This window comes from Furipterus horrens, unplaced genomic scaffold (genome assembly GCF_987537825.1).
Source record: "Furipterus horrens unplaced genomic scaffold, mFurHor1.1.pri manual_scaffold_7, whole genome shotgun sequence".
In the NCBI taxonomy this organism is placed as follows: Eukaryota; Metazoa; Chordata; class Mammalia; order Chiroptera; family Furipteridae; genus Furipterus; species Furipterus horrens.
The window spans coordinates 142,244,556-142,268,914 of record NW_028327177.1 but is presented as its reverse complement, the minus strand read 5'-3'; the positions used below and the strand labels follow the sequence as shown (position 1 = coordinate 142,268,914).

General features: G+C 56.0%; 1 protein-coding gene across 6 annotated transcripts in view; it reads right to left on the bottom strand.

Moving 5' to 3' along the window:
• The window catches only part of SUMF1 (sulfatase modifying factor 1), a 152,236-nt gene that overhangs the window by 58,847 nt on the left and 69,030 nt on the right, over positions 1-24,359 (bottom strand). The window contains exon 9 of one of the 6 annotated variants that reach the window (XM_090284874.1): positions 837-1,387. The exons of the other annotated variants lie outside the window; for them this stretch is intronic. Coding sequence (XP_090141000.1) covers positions 1,352-1,387 — 36 coding nt within the window. The 3' untranslated portion in view covers positions 837-1,351. Of the gene's footprint in view, positions 1-836; positions 1,388-24,359 lie in introns of those variants that run through there. 6 annotated transcript variants of the gene reach the window in all.

The window sequence follows — 24,359 nt, the reverse complement described above, 5'->3', positions numbered from 1 at the left end:
TTTACTGGCACGCAGTGGCCCAGTGAGTAATAGGTTCTCACCAGCTCAAGGCACGGAAGTGCGCCTGCCAAGCAAAGCGCCTTCTCCCCCCGCCTCTGAGGCCTCCATCTTTTCCTGTAAAGCATGGACCAACTGGGCAGCGGTCCCAGCCCACTCCGCAGACACACTGGCGTGCATTGGACGATTTAATACACCGGAGTGTGTCCGGTGTGCGTGCTTCCGTGACACGAACTGTTCCCTTCAGCTACCCCGACGCTCCAGAGGGCCACCTCCTCGGCAGGACCCCGTGACGGCGAGCCGTCAGTACCCTGGGCCGTTTCTAAAAGCTCCTCACGTGTTTCTCCCAGCTCCTGCTGGGCCACTATTCCCAAGTAACTTACAACTCTTGGCTCTAGCCCTGACCTGTGTGGCTCAGTGGGTTGAGCGTCATCCCTCAAGCCAAAAGGTCACGGGTTCAATTCCCAGTCAGGGCACAGGCCTGGCTTGCAGGTTTGGTCTCCAGCTGGGGCGTGGATGAGGGGCACCCAATCAATATCTCTCTTGCACATCAATGTTTCTCTCTCTTTCTTTCTCCCTCCCTTCCCTCTCTCTAAAAGTAAATAAATAAAATCGTTTTTTAAACAAATCAACTCTTTGGCTCTACAACCTAACTCTAATGCTGATCCTAGACTTGGGATTAGAACACCTCCTGATTAAGTCACTTGCAGGTGACGTAATTCTCCATAGGATGCCTGGCGTGAACTTGCCCCTCTGGTTCCTCCTCTAGAACGAACACCTAGCCGCTTGTCCCTAAAGCTGGACCCCAACTTAAACGTGCCTCACTTCCACATCAGCTTTCCCAAGGCTTGGGGTTTTTCTCCCTTTTCCCCCAACCAAAGTTTTTTTGAACATCATTTGTAAAAGAAGCCAGAACTCTCCCTTCCTCTGTCTGTAGGTAACTCTCTGCTCTCCCAGCTTGGAACACGGTCCTCTGTCCGGCCGGTTCCAAAGCAGAGTGTCACATGTGTCCTTTGGGATCTTCTGGTCTTCGCGTCGTTTCCTTAGGTAACGAGGAAACGCATTTCTCCTCCTGCAGTTAGTAAGTTCTCGTATTTCCGCTCCTACGTCACTCTCCGGGCCACTCCCTGACTCAGCTGCTGCTTGTGCTCCTCCTTTGAAACAGCGTGGCATGACTTCACGGCGTCCATCTCTCCCAAGGGTTTCAGATTAATGTATCATCAATACAGTATTTAGCTTTACGGTCCCATCAGCAGAGAAGAGTATAAGCTGCCCTCAAAGTAGAGCAATCACCTTAGAACAGGAGCAGCTCCCACTGTGAGTGGAAAACAAAATGTTTCCATTTAGTTGGAGATCACAAAGCGCTCCGAGCGCTGAGACGGTTAGTAACCTGGAAAGAGCAAGGTCAAGAAATGTATTAGAAATAGGGAAGAGAAAAATAACGAAGTCCCTAGAAAAGAGAACGGGCTTGCCCGTCTTGAATTATCACCAGATGAGCCATTAAGAGACGGTTTTAATATATTCCGTCCTTGACCTTTAAAAGCGCCCATGTTCCTGTCTGGCATTAGAAACACATAATGAGGTGAGTGTTTCGAGACTGTTAGGAGAACGGGTCAAGGCGGTCGCCAGCACGTCTTCATTTGGGTCACGGTCTTTGCAGGGCGGCGCGTGCCAGTTTCTAGGAAGGGAGAGAACCGCCTTGCCTGTCGCCTGTTTGCCCCCGTTGGGGGGTGACCATCAGGAAGCAGGGTGCAGAGGGGATGGCCCAGAGACAGGACATTGAAACCCACCTCCATTTCAGAAGACCTTGAAGAAGACCTTGCCAGAAACATGGCACACATTATGACCTTGCCACCACCCAGGGGACATGTGACCAGAGAGGACACCCAGCCTCCCAGGACAGGACACACCCATGCCTCCCAACCTGGCCTGCTCATCAAGGGTCACCTGCAAGTCACCTCATTCAAGAAGTCGACACTGCAGAGGGCGCAGGGCTGTCTGCTTCCTTAGGACACACGCCCCTGCGGCAGGTGTACGGCTCTTGGTCCGGAGGCATCGAGGTCAGAAGTGCTTGGTGAGCCAAGTGATTCCAACGAGCCAGCCTGGACTGGTCCCAGAGCTGCGCTGCCCCAGCAAGCAGGAGGGCTGGGGACCTTCCCGTGGGGCCTGGGGGGCAGATCTGGGCAGCCCGTGTGTTTACAAAGGCTGCTCAAGCGAGACCAGGGAGCCCCACGTGCTGGAGCAGGGACTCCCTCTGTCCTCGTGACCCTCAGCTGCTATTGAAATTTGTCACTGCTATTGGGTGGACCAAAAAGTCTCTTTAGGTTTTTCCGTAAAATCAAAGACAAACTTTCTCATTTTCATCAATAACTTTATTGATTTGGATACTTTGAGTATGTCGTCTGTCTCCCGCGTGGAACAACGTTGATTGCTCTCAATGTCTCGATCTGATCGCTGTCCACTTCCACTGGTCGCCCGGCCGTGGAGCACCATCCAGAGAGGACTCTCCAGCACGAAACCTCACAGGCCACCTCTGACACGTTCCGTCAGTCACAGCCCCTTCCCCGTACCCTGCATCAAATATTACTTTGCATTTCAGTTGTTTTTAGCTTTCTTGAAATAATAAAGCATAAGATGCCAAAAATGTTGCATAGTTTCTTCCATCTTCAGTATTAAAGTGACCGCACAAAAATTCACCAGTTTTGATGTGTTTTTAGATGCACACTGATATGTCAGCTGTCACAACACAATCTAACAAAATTGTTTTAAATGACATTAAAGACAACTAAGCGCTACCAGAGCCGTCTTGCTGGAGAAAACAAATGAACTTTTTGGCCAAGCCAGTATTTGCCACTGATGTTTGTAAGTGACGCTGAGGACCACCATTTGATATTTGGGCATGAGTCACTGCGGTCTGTACTGAAGAACAGGAGTCCCTCCAGGGGACTCTAATGGAGAGCAGGTTTGGAAACTCTTTCCCTGGGCGTGGCTATTTCTGCCCGTCCGGGGACACTGCTCACCGCTCCCCAGACTTTCCCAGGGGACGCTGCTCTGTTTTCATTTTATCTCTTGATGGGAAACACAGGGACTTTGTGCTTTTGCAGAATAAGCAGAATTGTCACCTAGGTCTCCCAGCTCAAAAGCTGACTCCGTGACCTGCTGGCAGTTCTGTCACGTGCCCTGTGGGCCCTCCGGGAGGTCAGGGATGTGTGACGCTGGCATGTACCGCATGGGGCTGCCTGGTCACATGGCTTTGGTGACACTGAGCTCTTACTCAGCAGAGGACAATGCCTTTTATCTCTGTGTCCCCGCACCAACGGCACATGCCCTGGACTATTTAATCCTCCATCATTTATTGAATAAATGAAGAAGGTACGAGGGGGAATCCAAAAAACTAAGTTGTCTTGTGGAGGGTGGGCCCCTTGTAGCACAGCCTTCCCTGCTGGGCGAGTGTCCTGGGAGCCCACCTGGATGCGTGCACCGTCGGGCGTCGCTGTGAGAGGCTGCGTTCGGCTTCTGTGAACTTTTTTCAAAGACTCTTTTAATGCGTCTGCCCATTTCCTGTGGGTGATTTACAAGCGCACCTGCCCACACTGCGCTGGGTGTTCAGCAGTTTTTGACCAAAGACAGTGTGACCCCGTGCCCCACCCTCCCTGTTCACCTGATCTCAACCCGAGCAACTTTGTTTCCCTGGATGAAAAAAGTCCTCAAAGGAAAACTTTTGGCCCATGAGGAAGAGGTGAAACAGAAAACAGCAGAGGCACTAAAAAGCATCAAAATCGACAAGTTCAAAAACTGTGCTGAGCCGTGGGAAAAAGTCCCGGTAGGAGCACTGCATCAGACGAGCGGACTCGGAAGGTGACTGAAGCCTAAACGTGTAAGAATAAGGACACAGCTTTTTATAAATAAATTCTGGGACGCGGGGTGTCCCCTCATACTGTAAGGTGCAGGAAAGCAAGAAGGGCTCCCCCACCCCCTCGCACACACCACGCATGTAACAACAAACCTGCTGCCTGTGTAAGGACGTGGGAGGCTAGTCCTCCCTTTACGTGGTCAAATGGTGCCTTAAAATGAAGGAGCCTCAGCTAGATCAGAAGTTCTTAACATTGCTTGAATTAGGCTCCTTAAGTGTCTGATGAACACTACGGGCCCTCCTCACAGCCCCCACACCCTCCCGAGCACGCATGTATTCTGAGGGGATCTGCAAGTGAAGCCCCTAAACGCTGTCGTGGACCCCGGGTTGAGGCCACGAGGCCAGCTCATCTCAGAGAACTCCTCGCTCTGAGAAGATCCACACCCTAAACAAGGGACCACATTAGCCGGTGTCCAGCTCCAGAGGCAGCTCAGAGGTGCAGCGGCAGCAGCATGAGCATCAGTCACGGCCAAGGCCACCCTGACAGCCCGCGGCCCTCTGCCGGTAATGACTCCCTGCAAGGAGGTCATTTCTGTCCCGGGGCCCGGTCAGCTGGCGTGCCAGGCTGGCCCGGGCAGGCGTGTTGGCCTCCGGAGCTGACTGCAGGCAATCACCCCGGGAAAACCCTGCGGGAAAGTGCTGAGCAAACAGCATCTATATTTACACAGCCAGGCAGTCGTTAAAGCGGGAAGCGCCCACTGCGCTCCGGGCCATGGGAGCGCCGGCCCCAGGAGCAGGCCCGTGTGGCCCCCAGCGTGCATCAGGGGAAGCCGGCCTCCATGGCAACGCCTCCCCCCGGGTGGCCCTGACCGCGGGCAACGCCAAGGGCTCTGCTTTTCCCTCGGGAACATAACGGGGGGATCAGAGTGGGGTTTTGATCAAGGCAGCAGTGATCGACCCTGGCTGGCGTGGCTCAGTGGGTCAGGCTTCATCCCGTGACCTAAACGCTCCCAGGTTCAAGTCCCCGTCAGGGCACAGGCCTGCACTCTGCATCACTGTGACCCAGAAGGGGACCCAGGACACCCATAAACCCTCTCTGTGGAAGAGGAGGTGCGTTCTCTGTACGACGACTGGGCTAGCTCAGACTGGAGCCCACGCGGCGCAGCGGCAGGTGCTTTGTCTCCGTTCTCGTGTCAGAGACCAGGAGGCCCAGGGCGGTCGGCAGGTCCTGGCCCCTCGTCCCCCAGGTGAACTGAGCAGGTCCTGACCCCCAGCCCGTCCAGCCCTTGCTACTCACCCTGTGGCTCACACGGAGCAGCAGCAGCGGCGGTGGCTGGCTGCTTGTTGGAAACACAGGACGTCAGGCCTGAGGCCAGCCCTGCTGCAGCTTAATCCACACTAGCAAGGGGCAGAGTGACATGTGTGTGCATGTGATGTGTGTGATGTGCATGCCTGTGTGGTGTGTGTGTGCATGAGGCACGTGTGCGTGTGTGTGGTGTGTGGCATGTATGTGTGTGATGAGTGTGGCATGCCTGGGCATTCGTGGTGTGGCGTGTGTGTGATTGTGGGACATGTGTGGTGTGTGGAGCGTTGCCGTGTGCATGTAATGTGTGTGGCGTGTGTGGCTGCCGTGTGTGGTGTGTGGCACACATGTGTGGCAGGCGCTGTGTGTGTGGTGCGTGCATGTGTGTGGCGTGTGTGCCCGAGAAACGCTGCACCGAGCGGGGCAGCCCCCCCAGCACGGCCACTTGGGAAGTGGGAAGCGGGGCTCAGGAAAGAACACTCACCTGGAAGATGGGGGTGTAGGGGTAGGAGCGCCCCGTGTGGGAAGCGCCGGCCCTCTGGGAGGCGGAGGGACCCAGGAGACAGAGTGAGGTGTGGGGCCCGGGAGCCTCGGGCCCTGAGGGGAAGTAAGGGAGGAAGGTTCTGGAGCTGGGGGGCACCGAATACGGAACGACGGGGCCCAGACTAAGTCCCCCTTCTTTCCAGCTCCTTCTGCGGGCCTGGCATTAGGAACACAAAGGCATTTCAGTACCAGCCTGGAACAAAAAGTGACAAGACAGGTGAATGCCTCTGGATTCATAATCCAAGTGACGGGACGTGGGACGGAGGAGCAGAACGGGGACCCTGGGCCCGTAAAACCTGCAGAGACTACGACCACTGACCCCTGTGTTTAGTGTAATTTCAGTTCAAAGTGAGTTTCACTTCATTCTAATTCTTGAAAAACTGACAGTTCATGTGGGGTGGCTTCACGGGTATTTTTAGTTAATTAAAACTGCCATTTCCAGAAGCTGAACGAAGCCCAGAATTAACTTCAAGATGGAAGGGATCTCAAGGTCACAGGGGCACGGCCGACCCACCCCGAAGGCGCTGCTGGCGGCTGGGTCCCGGGCCCAGCAGAGCGCGTGGCCCCGACCAGGTCACGAGCGAGCCTTTGCTGAACGAGCGAACAGACCCCTTGCGAGCTGTCCTCCTTGCAGCTCCGCCGGATCGGGAGCTCAGAGGCCCACCGCGTCCCGGGGGGAGGCGCCTGGTTTCCGTCCCTGGGCCGCACCTGCCTTCCCGCACCCACGCCCGGCGCCCCTGGTCCCCAAGAGACCAGACCTGCCTCCCCTCCGCGGGCCGCCCCCCGCTGTAAGCATTGCGGTCAGGGACAGAGGCCCCAAAGCGTGGTCGGCTTCGGCCGGTGCCTCGTCGGAACCATCTGCTTCCTGCTCTGCCACGAGAGATCCGGCACCTCATCGGGTGCGTGCTGAGAGCGGCGGTGTCCCTGCGGTGCTCAGACAGCGAAACGGTGGCCTCTGGAGGGTCGCCTCACTGAGTCATGGGTTAGGTACGCAAGACGGCCAAGCATCGCCCAGAGAAACAAATCGCTCTCGGTGGCAACGCTGTTATAATGAGCTCCACTTTACTTCGAAGAAGGAAACAAAGCATCAGCGAGAGCCGGCCTCTCCGCCCAGTGGGAAGGCGCCCTGGGGCCAGGCCCTGACGACACCAGGCCCCCAGACCCTCCCAGGGAGGCATAGGAACCGGCTCGTTCAGTCACCCGTGCCGGCAAAACCCTCCTCTCCCTGGGAGGCGGCTCCCGAGGCCCTGCTCACGGGAAGCCGTGCCGTCAGCCCCCAGCTCCGTGCAGGGACTAGTGTGACCTAAGTGCGAGCGCTCGGACCCACGGCCACGGAGGTCCCTGGAGCTGGGCCGCAAGGGCGCGCGAGCACGGGCCCCCACCCGGGCGCTGAGCCGGGGCGAGGGCAAGAACCACCCAGACCGCCCCCCAGGCCTGCTGGGGATGCGTCCGCAAGAGGAGGAAAAGCGAGGGGCGGCTTGATCCAAGGGGAGCACTTGGTCAGTCCCCGGGGGCCCGGAAAAGTGGTTCGATTTCCAGAACAGTAGTGACAGGCTGTGGGTCCGTCACATCATGGCCAAGCTCAGAGGTGGTTTCAAATGGGTCCCACCCACGTGTGTCCATCAGACCGCCTGCCCCCGGCTGGGCCCAGGCCCACGTGGCCGGCAGCTGCTCTGAGCGGGGGAGAGCAGTCCCTGACACTGCCCAGGCCCCATGCCCTGCAATAAAACCTCAGATGCTCAACTCCAAAACCTGAAGAAATGTCTCCCAAATTCTCTCCAAGTCCCTCGTCGCCCTCCCTGACAACCGCCCCACTTTCTCCAGCTCACCTCTTCCCCAGAGGCACTTACAATTCTGCTGGCTTGCACTCCCCACCCAGTGCAATAGAAGCGGGCTGTCTGGCATCAGCTAAGCACACGCCTGCTCCTGGGCCTGCGGAACGCCCCAGGCCAGCTCAGGGCCCTGTTCGGTGACATCACAACCACAGCTCCGCCGGGAGGCAGAGACGTCCAGGTCTGTCCTCAGCCCGCTCCCGAGGAAACTGGAGCGGGGGTTAGGAAGACCCTCGCCCACGTCTCAGACCTGACCGTACCACCTGGACAAGGATGCATCCGTCCGTTCCTTCAACTCGCGAAGAAGCCGGCCACGCGGCGGCTGACGGTGGGGGTCCGGCTGAGTGCGCTGCTCACCTCCGCACGGTCCTCTGTCTGCCCCCCTGCCCAGCTCAGGGCCACCGGCGGGAGGAGGCTCCCGGGGCGGGCCCTTGTAACAGCGGCCTCAGCCCCAGCACTGACCGTTTCCACGCCGTCCCCCACGCGAAGCGATCTGGCTTTCTGGGTACTGAGCCCGCGACAAGGACATTTTACTCTGAAGTCACGCATCCCACACTCAGTCCTGAACTTGCCCTTGTCAGGGCCGGGAGCCCCGACCAGCACTCGGAGCAGGGACGCCGACTCGGTTACCGGTACACACGGACTTTATTTCAGCTCCAAGTGCCAGATAACCCGGGGAAGTCATCCCACTGGGCCCCGCCCAGGGCGCACCTGCTTGTATCAGGAGTCACACCGGGGAGCCTTCGCAGCTCCAGAGGGACCGAAAACAAGGGTCTGCCCTCAGCAGCGCTGTCTGGGTTGCTAAGAGGGTCGAGGGCCGCACCTGGAGGACCAGGCTCCCGGCTCACACCGCGCAGAGGCGCCAGGAAGGGGACCTAAGGGACCGGGAACAGGAACCAGCAGGGGACATAAAAACCATCCGATTTTGGAAAGGAAGAACGCACGCAGGGGACTCGCACCACCTGACCCCAGACTCCCTGTGAAGCGAGCCGCCCGGACCGGGCTCCTTCCCCTCTTCCCTGCAGACGCGGTCCACGGCGTGTCGGGAGCTACGGGGTGTGTGCTGGGGTCTCGGCGCGTGGCGGTGCACTGTCTGCTGCAGTCCCCCGGGCAGAAGGGACGTCCCTGGCTGGCACGGCGCCCGGAGTATCGCTCCGTTCCCGGTACGGGACGGAATCGGGCTCACACGGAGGAAAAGGATTATAAACAGGAGGCGGGAGAGGCACGCGTTCCACAGCCACACGCACGAGAGGCCGGATGGCTGGTACCGTGGAGCGGTGTTTTGAAATCACCACCCCCAGACGAAAAAGAAACAATAATACAGTTAAAACAAAAGCGAGTTCGTGAAAATCAAATCCTGTCCTCGTTTGCGTATTAAAATGGAAGCTGTGGGCGATGCCTTTCATCAGCGCCCGGGGTTCTCCTCCCCGGCAGATTTTTAAGTGCTGTGTCATGTTCTCAACGCCTACCTGCTCCTGCCGGATCTGCGTGTAGACAAAGAAAGGACTAACAATTGGGAGACAGAAGTAAAATCGATAGCACTCACCAGATAATGTATTTACGGCAGGGTGCTGATTCAGACCCAAGTACTTGGCGCATCACAAGCACACTTAAAGGGGAGAGGGTCCCAGACTCCCTTTCTCGGTACAATGATTTGCACAGAAAGAATTCATGTTGTTAAAGACAAAACAGGCTGAAGATCAAACGAGTGTCCACACTGAAAATCGGTACCAATGTGACTCTCCTATTCTTAAGCCTGCCTGTATAATTCAAAATATCCAAAACCTACTAAAAGGAAACAGGATTCTCATTAATTAAAGCAAAGACCTGGGAGTCGGTCCACAATGTAATGGGCCACCTTACAAGCAGTGAAAAGCCCATCAAAAAAAAACAAACAAAAAAACATTAAAGACAAAGGCAAGAGCACAGACTCTCACACAGAGAGACTTGTTCTCAAGATGGTTTTGAAGGTTACGTCACCTTTAATGTTCTGTGATCTCAGATCATCATTAATTAAATCCCATTCCACCTCTATAGTTATTTACCGAAAGAAAATCTCCTGGTTTAAAATATAATAGTCCCTCTCTATATCACAGTTCACTTTTCGCGGCCTCACTGTATCACAGGATTTTTTAAAATATTTTATTTTATTATTTATCACAGATTTTTCGCTCTATCACGGGATTTTGCGGTGCTGTATACGTATGTCGTTAAAGTTACGTGGGTTTAACGGTGTAGAATAAATGTAAGCATCCTACTTCGCAGGGGGGTCTGGAACATAATAGCCCCGATAAGTGAGGGAACACTGTATGCTAGACATTTTTCCATATGCTTTTAAAAACAATCTAAAATGCTCTGTAAGCTCCTCCCTGACTTCAAATAAGGCATGGCCATCTTCTGCCACACACAAGGGACCCTCGGGGGTAGGTTTGGTCAGGAGACGGCCACACCTATGAACCAGCCTGTGCGGCACAGAGCTGGGGGTTGGCCCTCTTTTCCTGTTTATGGATGCCTGTTGCTTGCGGACTTCCAAAGGCATGGTCCTCGCTTACTGAGAAATCCCCCGCTGCTACTTCTAAGAGGCCACCTAACGTCACATGTAACCTTATCTCACTGAAAGACGGATGTTTTTATATATTCAAAATGTTGGCAGGTACACTCGAAACAACCAATAATGGGTGGATAATGATTCTCGGCTGCAGAAGATGCTGCTGGGCTTGTTTTATAATTCATTGTTTCTTTGAAGCCGACGACAGCTCAGAGGCTGGTGAGTTACTGAATGGGAGAGACATTACCCCGTGCCAATCCCACAGGCGCTGCAAAAGCTTCCACCCTTCCGGGCCCGAGAGGGCATCTACAGTGTCCGCAATGTTCTGAGCCTCGGGCCTGGCAGACAGACCGCTTCCCTCGTCCAGATGGGGGCAGCCCACGCTGAAGGCCACTTCCAAGTTCCTGATCATGGAAACTGTGGCCGTGGAGCCAACGGCAACCGTAACCACAAGAAACGCCACCGTTCATACCAGCGACAATGACTGTCATTATTATAAACCATTACACTTAATGAACACTTCCATAGTAAGTTAGAGCCCAACTATATAATGAAAGATTAATGGGGAAAGAGAAGACGAAGCATTTGTATGTACACGTGGCCAACTGCAGATATGTGGAAACTGCCAGGCGTAAACGGCATGTTCTGATCCTTGTTTACTTAGGACTGCTTCTCCGGGAGAAGGTGGTTTATGGTGATAGGACCCAAAGGGGGGACGTCCCAGCTCCACTGGGTGGAGCCGCACCGGACAAACCAGAAGCAAATGTCTTGCCCTGAGTGTCTCAAATCCAGCTGAGCTCGATCCTTTATTCTACTTGCCTCGGGGGGTACCTTAAAGTGACCAGCTGGGTGCCTGTTCCCTCGTCACTAGTGACAGGGTGACTAAATGCGCTTCCCCTGCTCAGGTCCTGTGCGCGCTGACGCTGGGGAGCTGCCTCCCGGGCACCGAGCCGTTGGGACAAGCTGGGTTCCCATGCGGCTCATGCGCGTGGGCGGTTGGCACCGGGAACCCAGATCCCACCAGGAGAGGGTCACATCCTGGAGACCAACATCCCCAAGCTGGGGGTCGAGGATGAGTTTGGAGGGCGAGTCTCCTTCTTTCCCAGTAAGGCTCTGTTCACGTGGGTTGTTCAGTAATGGGGGGCGGGGGTGGGTAGAACAGGAAGAGTTAACCACCAGGGAAGAGGGGCATAACCAATACAGGGAATCATCACCCTAAGCTCTGAGAGCCACAGCATTCAAATGCAAGGTGCTCGGTAAAAAATAACTTCAACAATGAGGGCCATTAGGGCAACGCTGCGGCCCTTCCACTCGGTGACTGTGGCCCAGAGTGGGCGCGGAGCGGGACCAGTGATGCCTCCGCGTGTTCACCAACCGCAGCTCCTCTGTCCCTGTGACTCAGACCCGTTTTAGGGAGTGCTCAGAAGTCACGGTTATTACACTCCGCCTCTGTCTTACGCACTGACTGCGAAGGCAAACTTCACGTAAGACAGAAATGCACACATTTCTCCGTGAAGCAAACAGGAGAAGTTAGATTGTCTCCCTGCGCCCCCCACCCTCACCCCAAGGCCCGACGTCCATGAGGCTCACAGGGTCTCAGAACGTGTAGTGAGCCAGGCCCGCCTCTGTCTTCTCTGGATGACGTCCATGGGGTGCTAGCCGGTTCCACGAAGCTTTAGATCTACCCCGGAATCAGACATCTCCCGCCCACCCCCCTGAGGGCGGCACATGACCCACCCGCCAGCAGCGCCGGCCCCGCAGGACCAGGTGTGTCCCGACGGCACAGGGGAGGGTGGGCCGTGGACCTCCAGAGCCGCCCAAAGAATTCCGTGCTGATGCTGCACAGGCCCTTTCACGTCAGGAGAGCTTTGCTAACCCTCCTGCTGGACTGAAACACTATTTCCCTGCTCAGACACAGGTGAATTCTGGTTCAATATTTGATACTTTTTTCCACTCAGAAGCCTGGGAGCTTCAGGGACTGCGCTCTATTCATTCACCAGATAGACTGTCCAGCGCCTGGCACGTCACAGATGCTCAGTAAGCGTCGAATGAATGAACAGACCCGGGGACTCAAGATTGAAGACCACAGAATGTGGTTCGGGGGTTCCCAACAAATGGGAATCAAAGAAATCAAAGTTACCTCCAGGCAGCAAGGGAGAATAATCCCGTGTCTTCCTCACCGGCCTCTGGTATGCGCATATGTGTACAGACGTGATGTGAGCAACAGTAACTGAAAATTGTGAATTAATACATTTCTTCTACTTCTCCTGTTTCTGAATTTAGTGTCCACTGGAAGTTGTCTTAAACTTTCTTGGGACCTCCCAATCCCAAAACATTCTCCGATTGATTCCACAGTGCTTCCTGAGCATGCGCCCGGACCCCGCGCGCACTTGCTGGTGGCACGTCCCAGTGTGGCCGCCTGGTGCTAGCGGTGATCTTGGGCCCTCAGACACACCTTTTGTACGTGCCTGTTTTCTCTCTCCAGGAAACCTCCTTTAGGAATTCTGGGCCGTAGGTTTTCCACAAAACACCTGATTAATGCGACTACAGCAGCCATACGTGGGATTCTGAGTCCGCTAGCCCGGCGCCCAGAGCACGGCCCGGGGACACGCTCACGGCTGAGCAGCGTATCACCTGCAGTCGCCTGTGTGGCCTCCTGAGCCTCATTTTCATTACATATAAAACAAGGTTAATTAAAACAATTACCTCCAAAAGTGCTTGCGAGGATTGAGTGGGATCCTCCACCAAAAGCACTCAGAGTCAAGCAGGGGGCACACACCGCCCTGTGACGGACGCCAGCGGCCACCGTAAGAGCTCTGCTTGGACGAATTCGAACTAGCACCGCAAATAACACACATCACGGTCAAACACGCTAACTGTTATTAACTATTTTTAGAAGGCTGGGCTGTGTAAAATCACCAGCGCTTTCGCATTCTGACCTAGGAGAACCATTTCCACTGATTCGGTCTGAGAGTCTATGAGCAAAGACACATACGTGGTTTGGTCCAGTGAGTGCTATTAAATCAGAAAATGGGAGAAAAAAGTAAACCAGCTGTTTGCACAATCAAATCCAAAATGTTAACCCACTCCTACTGGTCTCTGAACGTGATAAGCCGGGTCACATTGTACGTGTGTCCCGGGTCTCAGGACGGAGAGAGGACAGCCAGTCTGGGGAGACGGAAACCCTGAGAGGGAGAAACCTGGGTGCTCCCCACCCGCTGTCGGCCTGGTACACCTCAGGCACACATAACCTCATGGCTAAAATTCTGCAGCCGATCTGACAAAAAAAGTCGGTATAATTCTGATTCATTCACACTGGACGGCCATTGTTGCGTTGGCTGAGGTCGCTTTTTTATTTGACAATTTAAGGGGAGAGAGGTCAGTGCCAAGTGCTGGGCACGGTTGGTAGTGGCTGGTCTACGCCAGTGACCACCCACAACGAGACGCCGAAGGCCCCGTTCAAGGCCGATTGGGTGCACTGGGCAGGGTGCGTGGGTGTCTATGGGAAGCGATTCCAGGAGAAGCTGGAAAAGACAGGTATCTTAACATAAAATACCCACAATTCAAACTAGTGGTCACTGTCATCTCGGGGGTCAGGGGTGATAGGGAGCCCCGCTGCTCGTCCGTGGGACAGGAAGACTTCACGAGCGGCTTCCCAGGCCCCGCCAACCCCAGCCGGCCACAGTTCTGGCCGGGCTCTCCGCCCCGCCCCCGCAACACGGACGTTTGCACCCCTGGCCCACATCACCGCCACTTCACTGAGTCCGAGCTCTCACGACACCGGAGGGCGCGCGCCGGCGTCCCCAGCCACATCAGGGCGGCTGTTCTGGCGTCTCTCCCCACGGCTCCGTTAATCAGGGTTGGCGACTGGACCACGAGAGGGAATCCTGATGAAATAAACCATTGTCTCGGCGTCTGTCTGATCCCATCAGCGAGGTGCCACCCCCAGCTGCTCACCCCAGGGCCCCTCTGTGGACCACGCGCCACAGGCGTCCTCCTGCCGTCACAGTCACCGGGAAACACACTGACACCAAGGACTGGCACGGCCCTGCCCCGCGCAGCTGGGGTGACCCACACGGGTGCTTGGCCTTCCCACAGCGCGGTTGGGAGATGGCGACCGTGAGGCCTGGAGGAGGGGTTTCAGCAGCCACGGATCTCGACAGTCAGCGTGCAACGTCTCATCCAGGTGTGAGAAACACTCACAACAAACACCGGGACACAGGGCTTCAGCCGCCACGCGGGGCGTTCATTCACGGGCCGGCAGAGTCGGGCGCACCGCCAGCCGGGGGCACGCGCGCCGGAGCGGCAGGAGCCTACTGGTTTCATCCCCTTGTCTTCGTTAGTTCAATACTCTGCAGTGACGATCGCGTGATTGTCTAGGGGTGACAGGTAATAGGTGCGGGGTGATAGGTCATAGGGTGGGGTCATAGGTAACAGGTCTGTCTCTGGCTCCCTTTGCTTCGCTGTTGACTCAGAAACCGACCTCCTGGGCTTTGGCTCTTTAACGAAAGCACCGATGCTGACCGTGTGTGGGCAAGGAGCACAGCCTGGTTCCACAGCTGGGGACGTCCCCCCCATCGCCGAGGCATCAGACAGCGCCCCTGGCACCCCCTAACCCGAGGCGACCCACAGGCCTGCCGGCATCCACGTGCTCATCCACTTCACAAATTCGGACCGGTTGCCTGTTATGTGCCAGGCACTGTGCTGGAGCTAGGGACACGCGGGTGAATAAACAGACAGTCTCTGCCATTGGGACGTTTAAAATTTGGGGGTGGGGGTCTGGCCAAATACCTCAGTTGGTTAGAGCATCATCCCAATACTCCAAGGTTGCAGGTTCGATCCCCGGGCAGGGCACATCTAGGAATCAGTAATGAATGCATCAGTAAGTAGAACAGCAAATGAATGTTTCTCTCTCTTTCCCTCTCCTTGGCTCTCTCTAAAATCAATTAAAAATTATTTTTAAAAAATTTGGTGGGGGGCTGAAAGATATTACTCAAGTATCTTAGGAATAAACAGTAATAAACATTATACGTGTATATTTTACATGCATACACACATATATTTGGAAAAAGGTCAGGAAGTGTATATCTCAAGTGTCCACAGCAGTAATTGCCGAGGGCAGGGTTTTGCTTCTCTTTCCTCCCTTATAATGTCTTATACACCCTCTGTTATTTTTGTGTGTGTGTGGTAGGCATTACACTTTTAACACTTAAAAAATCCATTTTCATTGTTAAAAATTCATGCTTTTAGAGATTTGTTTACAAAGGAAAATGTCATCTACTGCTAAAAATTGAAATTGTAAAACAGCCTGTATAATAAGGTTTCATTTTGATTATATAATGCAGTAATAACACACCAGAAAGACAGATACCCAAATACTAATAGCAATTATCTCTGGTGGGATAACAGATCATTTTGTCTTTCATGCTTTTTATAAACCACTCAAGCTTTCTACGCCATGGATTAACGTTTGATTTCCACCCTTGGAATCTCGCCTCCTCTGGGAAGACTTCCCTGACCGTCACTCACCACAGCCCGCACCATCGGCCTCCCCCTGCTGAGCACCCAGACGCCTGGCAACCCAGCATGACCTCAGCACCACGCACGAGACACTGTCCATCACCATCTCCTCGCGAGGGAGGGCCCAGGTGCCTGATAGGCGTCGGTCATGCTCAGGAAACACCGGCGTATGAGCGTTCCGCTGGTTGCCCAGCCGTCCCGCCAGGACACGGTGCCCCTGTGGGGAGGGCTGGGGGGTGGACGCGTTTTGCAGACACAGCCACGGCCCCGGCAGCCCGGCCCCTGTCCCCAGCTCTCTCCCCGAGTGCCTGTCATCTGCTCGCGGAGGCTGCACCGCTGAGCTCATTTCCAAACTGTGGCTTTTCCTGCCTCAACCCATCAAGGTTCACTGTGAGGAGGAGAAGCAGCCGGCGGAACAGAAGGAACGGGCTGTCGTTAGAGAACGTAATTTATTACCCACAGGAGTCCTGAGTCCCTGCCGTGGGCACGGAAATCAAGACTCAGACACGCGCGAGCCTGGAGGGAGGCAGGCGAGGAGCCAGGCGTACAGATGAGGAAGCGGGCCTCACGGAGCGCAGGTGATGGGCCTGGGGACCGCGGCCAGCGGGGGCAGGGGTCCTCCTGCCACCGGGCCCCCGGAGGCCACAGGACAACGCAAGGTCACGGGCACAGAGCAGGGCGCCAATGCACAGAGGGAAAGTCGCGTCTGCCTGGCGATCCTTTGTTTGTCTTTCACAGGAGACTGCATGACTTTCTGAACTAATCACTAATGATCAGAGCTACAGAGACACCCCTGTTTAAAATAAAGACGCCGACAGACAGAATGGTCTGCGCTAACAGCCGAGGCAGGCTCCCGGGACGGAGCTCTGGGCTGCTGGGCGGGCCTCCAGCCACACTCTCTCGCCGGGGGCACTGTGGGCAGGGGAGGGCTTCGGGACCACACGGGTCCGCGTTGGTGGGTCGGCGTGGCTTCTCGCCAGCCGTGTGGCCTGGCAGGCAGGGCAGCCTCCTCTGTGCGCCCCTGTTTCCTCAGCAGGACAACGGCGGGGACGATGTCCCTTAGCTCCCAGGTCAAACAAGGCGGCCCGTGCCAGCACGCAGATCCGAGCCCGCCCCAGAGCAGAGGCCCGCTCTGCCTGCGGGTTTTTCGGCATCACGTTTATGGAGGCCACTGTTCTTACTGTCACTGTCCCAGACCAGTCTGGGACGCAGACAGAAGCCACTTTGCATCCCGCTGCTTTGCCAGGCCCCTGTTGTTCCCTGGAATGGCCTCCTCTCTCCCTTCTGTCCATCAAAACCGGCGTTTTCTTCCAGACTCCCCTCGAGATTCATCTCCCAAGATGATCCCTAAACCACGGTCACAAAGAAACCCCCGTCTCCAAAAATTGTGGATATTTACTGGGGGAGGGGAGGCAATGTATTTCAGCGTCGTGAGCACACGTGGTAGGAGACCGTGGGGAAGGGGAAGACCCCCTGCTCTGGACTCGGAAGGTTCTGGCTAACAACTGCGGACCCCCGACCTCCAGCAGTGTGACCCTGAACCCCCCACCTGACACTGTGAGCCTCCACCCTTCCCCATCAGCTCGCCCACTGTTTCCTCCGCCCAAACAGCCCAATATAGGAACGCATTAAAGATAAGAGCGAGCCGATCAGAGCAGGAGGAATAAGGAAGAATCGGGGGTGGGAAGGACTGGCGGTTTGGGGGGGAGGTGGAGAAGGCTGATGGAGGGGCCAGAGCTCAGCCGAAGGGGAACGGGGGTCCCGTCAGGCAGAGTCGTCGGGGCCTCAGAGCTAAGCAGGTGAGCTTGGCATCAGTTAGGGGAGATCTAGAAACGGGAGAGGACGGTCAGCACTTAGCCTGACAAGGACCAGGAGAGAGGCTGGGGGTGCGTAGCTACCGCCGTGGGACCAGCGGTGTCAGCACTGAACCTGCCCCACGGGGTGTGATGCCTGTTGCGATGGCTGTGGTTTGGGGCTCCCTGGCACCCTCCCCCCACCTGTTTGTAACAAACCAGGCGTGTCCCCTGACCCCCCACCCCGCCGCAGGGAGGGAAGGGAGAGACGGCAGGGAGCCGAGCCCAGCGGGCACTGGTTCTGAGTCCCGGGATCCAGCCACGCCCCAGGGTTCAGGGACCAACCAACTCCTTTTTCTGCCTGATCTGCATTATTTTATCAGGAATAGCCATTTCAATTATATAAACCTAACTTACACCCAAGGGCGAGGCTTCTTTGAGGAAGTAACATTGGAGTGAAGAGCCGGAGGTTGGGGTTCAAGCGGCGAGAAGAAGGGGTGCAAGGCTGAGGCGGGAGAAGGCGGTCGGGAGGGGCCGCAGTGGGGAGAGGCAGAGGGTGTACGGGGAGAGCAGGCAACTGCTGTCCCCGCCCCCAAAGCAAGGTCACCAGCGCTCCCACCGATGTGCCCGCAAATACCTCCCTGTGCCCGGAGGCGCGGACCTCTCCCCTCTCTCCCGGGGACAGGTTCACTCCTGCCTCACTAGTTACGCGCTTTGCTGCTCCCCGTGTCCCGCGTGTCCTGAAGGGATTACCTCCAGCCTGGAACGCTGACAGCCATTTTCCACGGCACCTAAACTGGCAGCGTGGCGCGTTTGGCACGGGAAGCGCGCGCCAGCCGTGGTGCGGGCGTGTAATTCACATCCAGGGCCTGAGGGTCCCGAGAGCTGGGCCCCGGCCACTGAATCTCTCTGATGCTCTATGTGCCCACTTTTAAGAGTCAGGGGTGCAATGACATCAGTGATTTTTATAATTAAATATTTGTATTTTATGAATTAACACTCAGGGGAAGGAATCAATTTAGCAAAGATAGAAGGGAATATAAATTATGACACATCTTTTCACTTCAAGTAGAAGCAGTGATTGGAAACTTGGCCATGGGAGAGCAGGTCCCAGAGACAGGGTCCCTCGGCGGCACTCGGGGGAGCAGAGAGCAGGGGCCTTCCCTCCCACACACCAGGAACCCTGGGAGGAGGTGGTCGTTCGGAGCAGACCCCACCCGCAGGAGTGGCCGCCATAGAGAGACGGCTGCAGAGGAAAGGAGAGAGAAGGTGTGGCCGAGGCAGGCTTGTGACAGCAACGTGCTCCTAGACTGTGCGCACCAGCACGTGGCCTGGGGGGACGCCAGACCCTCCCCACTCCCCTGCCCCCAGCCCAGCCGGCAGACTTGCTCAGTGAGTGGCTGACTTCCATGGGGCCTGGTCTAGGGTCAGGGAGACCCCGGAGCACAGAGGCCACCACAGCTCGAGGGCATGAGCTTCTGTCCCCTGTCCTGCCTTTCTCACTGAGTGGCAGCTGCTGACGTGCCTGGAGCCACCTGGCCCACATAGCAGAGGGGGTCTCCCACCCCCAATTCGGGAGGCGTCTCCCTGGGGGGGCTGGCACGCAAAATGAGCAGGACAGGTAAGTGTTCCAAGTGCCATCAGTCTTTGACATTTGCAAACCGAATGTCAAGGGGACATTAGTCAGCCACGGACCATGCGTTCTACTGAGTCCCCAAACCGCACAGAATACAGACGGTGAGTGTCCGCCTGATGTCCTCGTCCTTCACCACGGACACGTGAAGCGAAGGAATGGGGAGTCGGGGCTGTTCTATCTGCGGACTCTGGTGAGTTCCTAAGAAAGATCCTAGTCTACAAAATACAAAGTATCTGCCAAATGGAGATCGAATTACATGTTTGAACTGCATCCTTTTCTTGTCCTTGGGTCACAGAAGCGCCGTTTCTGGGACAATCAAGTCCCCCCAAAAGTCGACAAGAAAGTAGCAAATAGCAGTTCTGCAGGTTTGGGATTCCCCTTCAAACATGTGTGCACACGCATACACATACATGCACACATACACACATGCACCTACACTGAGTGTGTAAAAACTCTGTACAACCCACCCACATGATCTGCCATCCCTAAATAGACTCACGCGTTTGAAACTGCTGACCTTTCGGATACTGAGAACCAAAACCTGTGCGGCGGGCGGGGGAGTGCCCACCGCCACGCCCCCACCAGCCCGCCTTTTCGCCTTTTTACGGGTACGATGCACCCCGAGGTCTTGGGGCAAGGATGGGATCCAGGAAAACTGGAAGTTACAGCCTCGAGCAGTTCCCATCACGCTCCTTTCTCCCCAGCATGCTCCAGGCCCCCAGCCAGCCCTCCAGTGAGGGGACACCTGCGCCCTAACCGGCTGCGGCGGGAAGTCACGGCAAAGCAGGGGACTCTGCCCGGGAGAGGAAACGCAGCAGCCTGACCGGGTGCGTGTGCAGGCAGTCCACAGACCACCTGAAACTGCCCCTCCGTTTCTTTATATTTAAAAACAATAATCACCCGAAATAGGAGTTCACGGAGCCATCTCCTCCAAAATGCCCACGTCCCCGCGGGCTCACTGCACCTCTGAAGCCAGAACCGGGAACCCCTGGACTCAGGCCGCCCAACTTCCCATGTCACTCATTGCCAATCAGACGTGACTGTGTGCTTTTCCATTAAGGTTCTCCTTTTCTGTTGTTTAATCCGGCTAAATTTCGTCTGTCCCGAGTCGGGGGGCAAAACCAGGGAAAAGGCACTGTTCAAAGCTTTGAAGACCTGCGTCCAATGTGCGTCACTGATTCTTGGTTCCCGACCCATCTCCCGTGTCCCCTTCCGGAGGGCATCATACTCTGAGGAGGGTGTGCGCCCGTCTCCAGCAAAGCCTCCCTCCGTCATAGCTGCTGGAATCTTCGTTAGACCAAGCGCGCCCTGTCTGACCTCTATAAAGCGGAAGGCAGAGCCACAGCCATCACAGGGGTCTAACTGTTCAGGGCTCGATGCTCACTCAGTGCAGTGGAAACACCTCAGATGTGAATTCTGCACGCGTTCCTGCCCGTTCCACAGCGCGATGCGGGGAGTCGAGGTGGGATACGTGACTGTTTGAACTAGGGATTGGTTTGGATTTTTACTTCGTTTTTTCTATCAACAAACCTCAGCCCCCCGCCTTCCAGTGATAAACGACCGACTAGTCCAGGAAGAGAACTGCAGGTCTCAGAACGCCAGCAAGGAGCCACTTTCCATCGGCTCTCTCCGCCCGGAGCTCGGCGGTGCTGGCACCAAGCCTCGTGGCGAGAGGCTGTTTTTGAAATAAATAACTGCCACTGAGTTTTTTCAGAGTATAAAAGGATCCCTTGCACTTGGGATAGCTGGGAAAGCCGTTACCTTTTCAGTGTATATTTTTTTAAAAAACAGAACAAAGCCAATATTGTTGAGAACTTCAGTTAATGGTAACGCTCCAGGGAGGGTGGAGGCGTGCTGAGCCGCAGCGTCTGCTGAAATGCCGGGATGCGCGGGTTGTTTTTGAAACCAGAGAAAACACAGTCATCTGTTTGCCCGGCTCCACGCTGAGCAAGAAAATCGTCGTTCGTGACTCAGGAACGGGCCATACTTCTGGGTCGTCAGGGTGAAATGCTAGAGGGAGTTTTAGGGTGAAGTCCCACGAGGGACAGAGCAGAGCTTGGGAAGCCAAAGGCTCGCTCAGGGGCCAGGCCGCCGGCCCCAGGCCCAGCTCAGCCCTTGCCCCTTGCTGTCATGCCTATACCGCTGCCAATGCCAATGCCAATGCCAATGCCAAAACCAAAAAGCCCCGGTGCTATCAACATCTCCTGTTTTTGCTATTGTTCCTTCAAGAAGCTGGAAAAGTGTGTCTTTCTGTGACACCTCCCAATTTAAAATTTTTCATTAAACAGAGATTTTAAGGCCCGTGGGCCGGGCTGCCAGGCTGGGAGCCTCAGTGGACCCATCAGGGACCGGTGGGCAGCCCAGAGCTTCGGTTGAACTGGGTCCGCCCTCCGTCACGTCCTTGATTTGCAGGACAAGGACAGGACGGTCCACTTCTGAGACGGAATTTAACGTCGACAGAGTCTTAACTAGCATGCAGGGGCTGTTCCCCAAAAGTGCTCTTGTCCTCATCCCCACCACCTCACGTGGCAAAAAGGACTCCGCACACGTGACAAAGGTTGAGGACCTTGAGGTGGGGAGATGACCCTGGATCATCATGGGGGGTGGGGTCTCAATGTAATCACACAAGTCCTTAAAATCAGCAGAGGGTGTAGGTCAGGGAGACAAGACCTGAAACAGTGACCGGCCGCTGCTGGCGTTGAAGGGGGGCGGGGGCCACAAGCCAAGGGTGCAGCGGCTTCTAGAAGCTGCGAGAGGAAGGGCAGCAGATTCTCCCCAGAAAGGAAGCAGTCCTCTGACACCCCGATTTTGACCGAGCGAGGCCCACATTGGGGTCCTGGCTGAAGGAGCTGTCAGGCAATACCTTGTTTAAGCCACTGAGTCCGTGATCATTTGTCAGAACAGGAACTAAGATGCTAATCTTGCCTTGACATTTTACAGAGTAAGAAACTAAGGTCCCCAGCGCGCAAAGACCTCGTGCGACGGAAGATGCGTCTCCAGAGCCTCGGGCCAGTGATCTTCCCCCCGAACCAGCCCACCCCGGCAGCTCATTTGCTTTTGTGCGGTTTTGTCACGAGGGCGGCACGGAGAGCCTGCAGAGAGAGGGCAGAGTGGGGGGCAACCTGGGGGGGGGGGCGTCTTGTCACGCTAGGACTTCCAAGAGTGGTCATGTCGGGTTTGGAAGTCAGAGCCACATGAGAGGACAGGGGAGGGAGGAGACGTATGCAGCTGAGAAACACAAAGCCGCCCCGACATGTCATCAGCGACCCAGTTTGGAATCTGCAGCGACAGAGGCAGCCTGGGCGTGGGCGGCGTGTCCCGCTGTCTCCGGAGGCTCTGTGAGGATGCGGGAGCCTGAGGATGAGGCGCGTTCTCTGTTGGCTCGGGGGTCCGCCACCTGCCCCGTCCCTGGCGCTGGGACCCCCCTGCCGAGACCGTGACCGCAGCCCCAGCTCGGCGGCAAGAGCCGTGAGGCGTCAGCAGGAGTCAGCAGCAGGAAGGCCATCAGAGTCCCCGCCGGCCTGGGACATCTGTCCGCGTTCCCTTGTGCTCCCCCATCCAGGGTTCAGGAGGGGCACAGCCCCGTGGCACACAGACCGCGCCCACACGTCCCACAGCCGGCGCCCGGGCTGCAGCGGGGAGCGCGGCCGCAGACGGACAGCTGGCGGGCGGGGTGAGCGTGGCTCTCTGGTGCTGAGCGTGCACAGCACGTGTCCCCCTCCAGGTGTGGGGACCGTCTGCACGCTCTACTTTCGGGCTGTCCTGGACGTTCATTTTAGCCAGAACCCACCAGGGAAAATAGTCTGGGATGAGGGCAAAGGGAAGAAAACCAAGCACATAATAGCGTCAGCCTGTCTGTTCTCAGAGGGCTCGAGCGGACCACGTTTCCAATCCTTCCCGTGCACTCAGAGGGGCTGGGAGCAAAGGTCGGCCTCTGCCACGTCTCAGCCCAGGCTCTTCGCCTAGAAAACCATCCTCATCTTTAAGGACACTGCTCACACCCCACATTTTCCGGGGAGCAGCCCCGATCCCCTTAGAAAGTTCTCCGAGCAATCAAACATAAAATGAATGCGCCTCTGCGCCCTTCGCGGGCACGGCTGTGTCATTTCCCACGTGTATTCAACCTCTTTCCCGCCCCGAAGACGGCAGTTGTGATGCCTATTTTATGCTCTTTGTTTATCACTGCGGGACGGACGGTCCAAAGGAAAGAAGAGTCGTTTCTCCGAACACTGCAGACAGGAAAACATACAGCAAATCTTTAGTGTTGTGTACATAACATTTTCCAGGGAAATGTATCATTTTACTCCCTTCTCCCAGCAGCAAAGAAGAGGAAATAACGCTACCAGACAGGAAAAAAGGTCTCAGGATGGAAAACCACTCTCCTCTCTATAGGCTGACATCAGCAGTCATCAAAAGAGGGAGTCGAGTTAAAAACAAAGCTCTCGTCCAAAAGGCAGGCAGGACACAGCCCCGCTCCGGGCCAGCGTCTTCCCAGGCGGTGAGCGCGGCGCACGCAGCCCTCCAGGCTGGAGGCCTGGGAAGAACAGGGAGATTTTCATAAGAGAGCCCCCGCACGCCACGGCGCTGGGACCACGCCTCTTCGAGATGCCCAGCCCCTCTCCTGCCAGCGAGCACCCCCACACCGACCGACACAGGACAGAGGAGCTGGAGCTACAGCCACTGTGTGAGCTGGACGCGTCCCTGCGACCCGCAGCACGGCAGCACTTTGTCGTCAGCGGGAACGGCGCACGCGTGAGCTTCCGTGGGTGTGATGTGCAGATGCCCAACTCAGCTGCCCTGGGACTACCGGCCGAGCAATGACACCCCACTTGGGTTTCCCATCAAGCTCGATTGGCTGGGTGACAAGATGGATCCTGCTACTCAGTCCCTCGTCATAAAGTGGGCTCCTTGCAAACATGGGGTGAGTGAGGGACGCAGAGGCCGGACCCGCTCAGGCCGCGAGGCACTGCCGGGGGCACAGCAGGGCAGCAGCTGTCCTAACGCGTCCAGCCCAGCTGTCACCAGTGAATGCTTAGGGTGGCCCGAGTCCTCGGCATCTGGTTGTGTGGGATGTCTTGTTATTTCTGAATTCCTGCTTATGATTTCAGAGAATCTCGAGGTTCTCGACCCACAGGTGATGAGCCAAACCTTTAGCCCAGGGATCGCGAACTCAGGGGCCCCGGTTTTCTGTTCCTTTAAAATTCCCCTAAGAACTTTAACAGTCACTTCCAGGGTGGTAGCTCCATTTTTCGGCAACAATGATTATGATTCCTCGCATGCAAAGAACACTTCAGAGTCTACAAAACAACTTTTCACCAATGACATGGCTTCAAG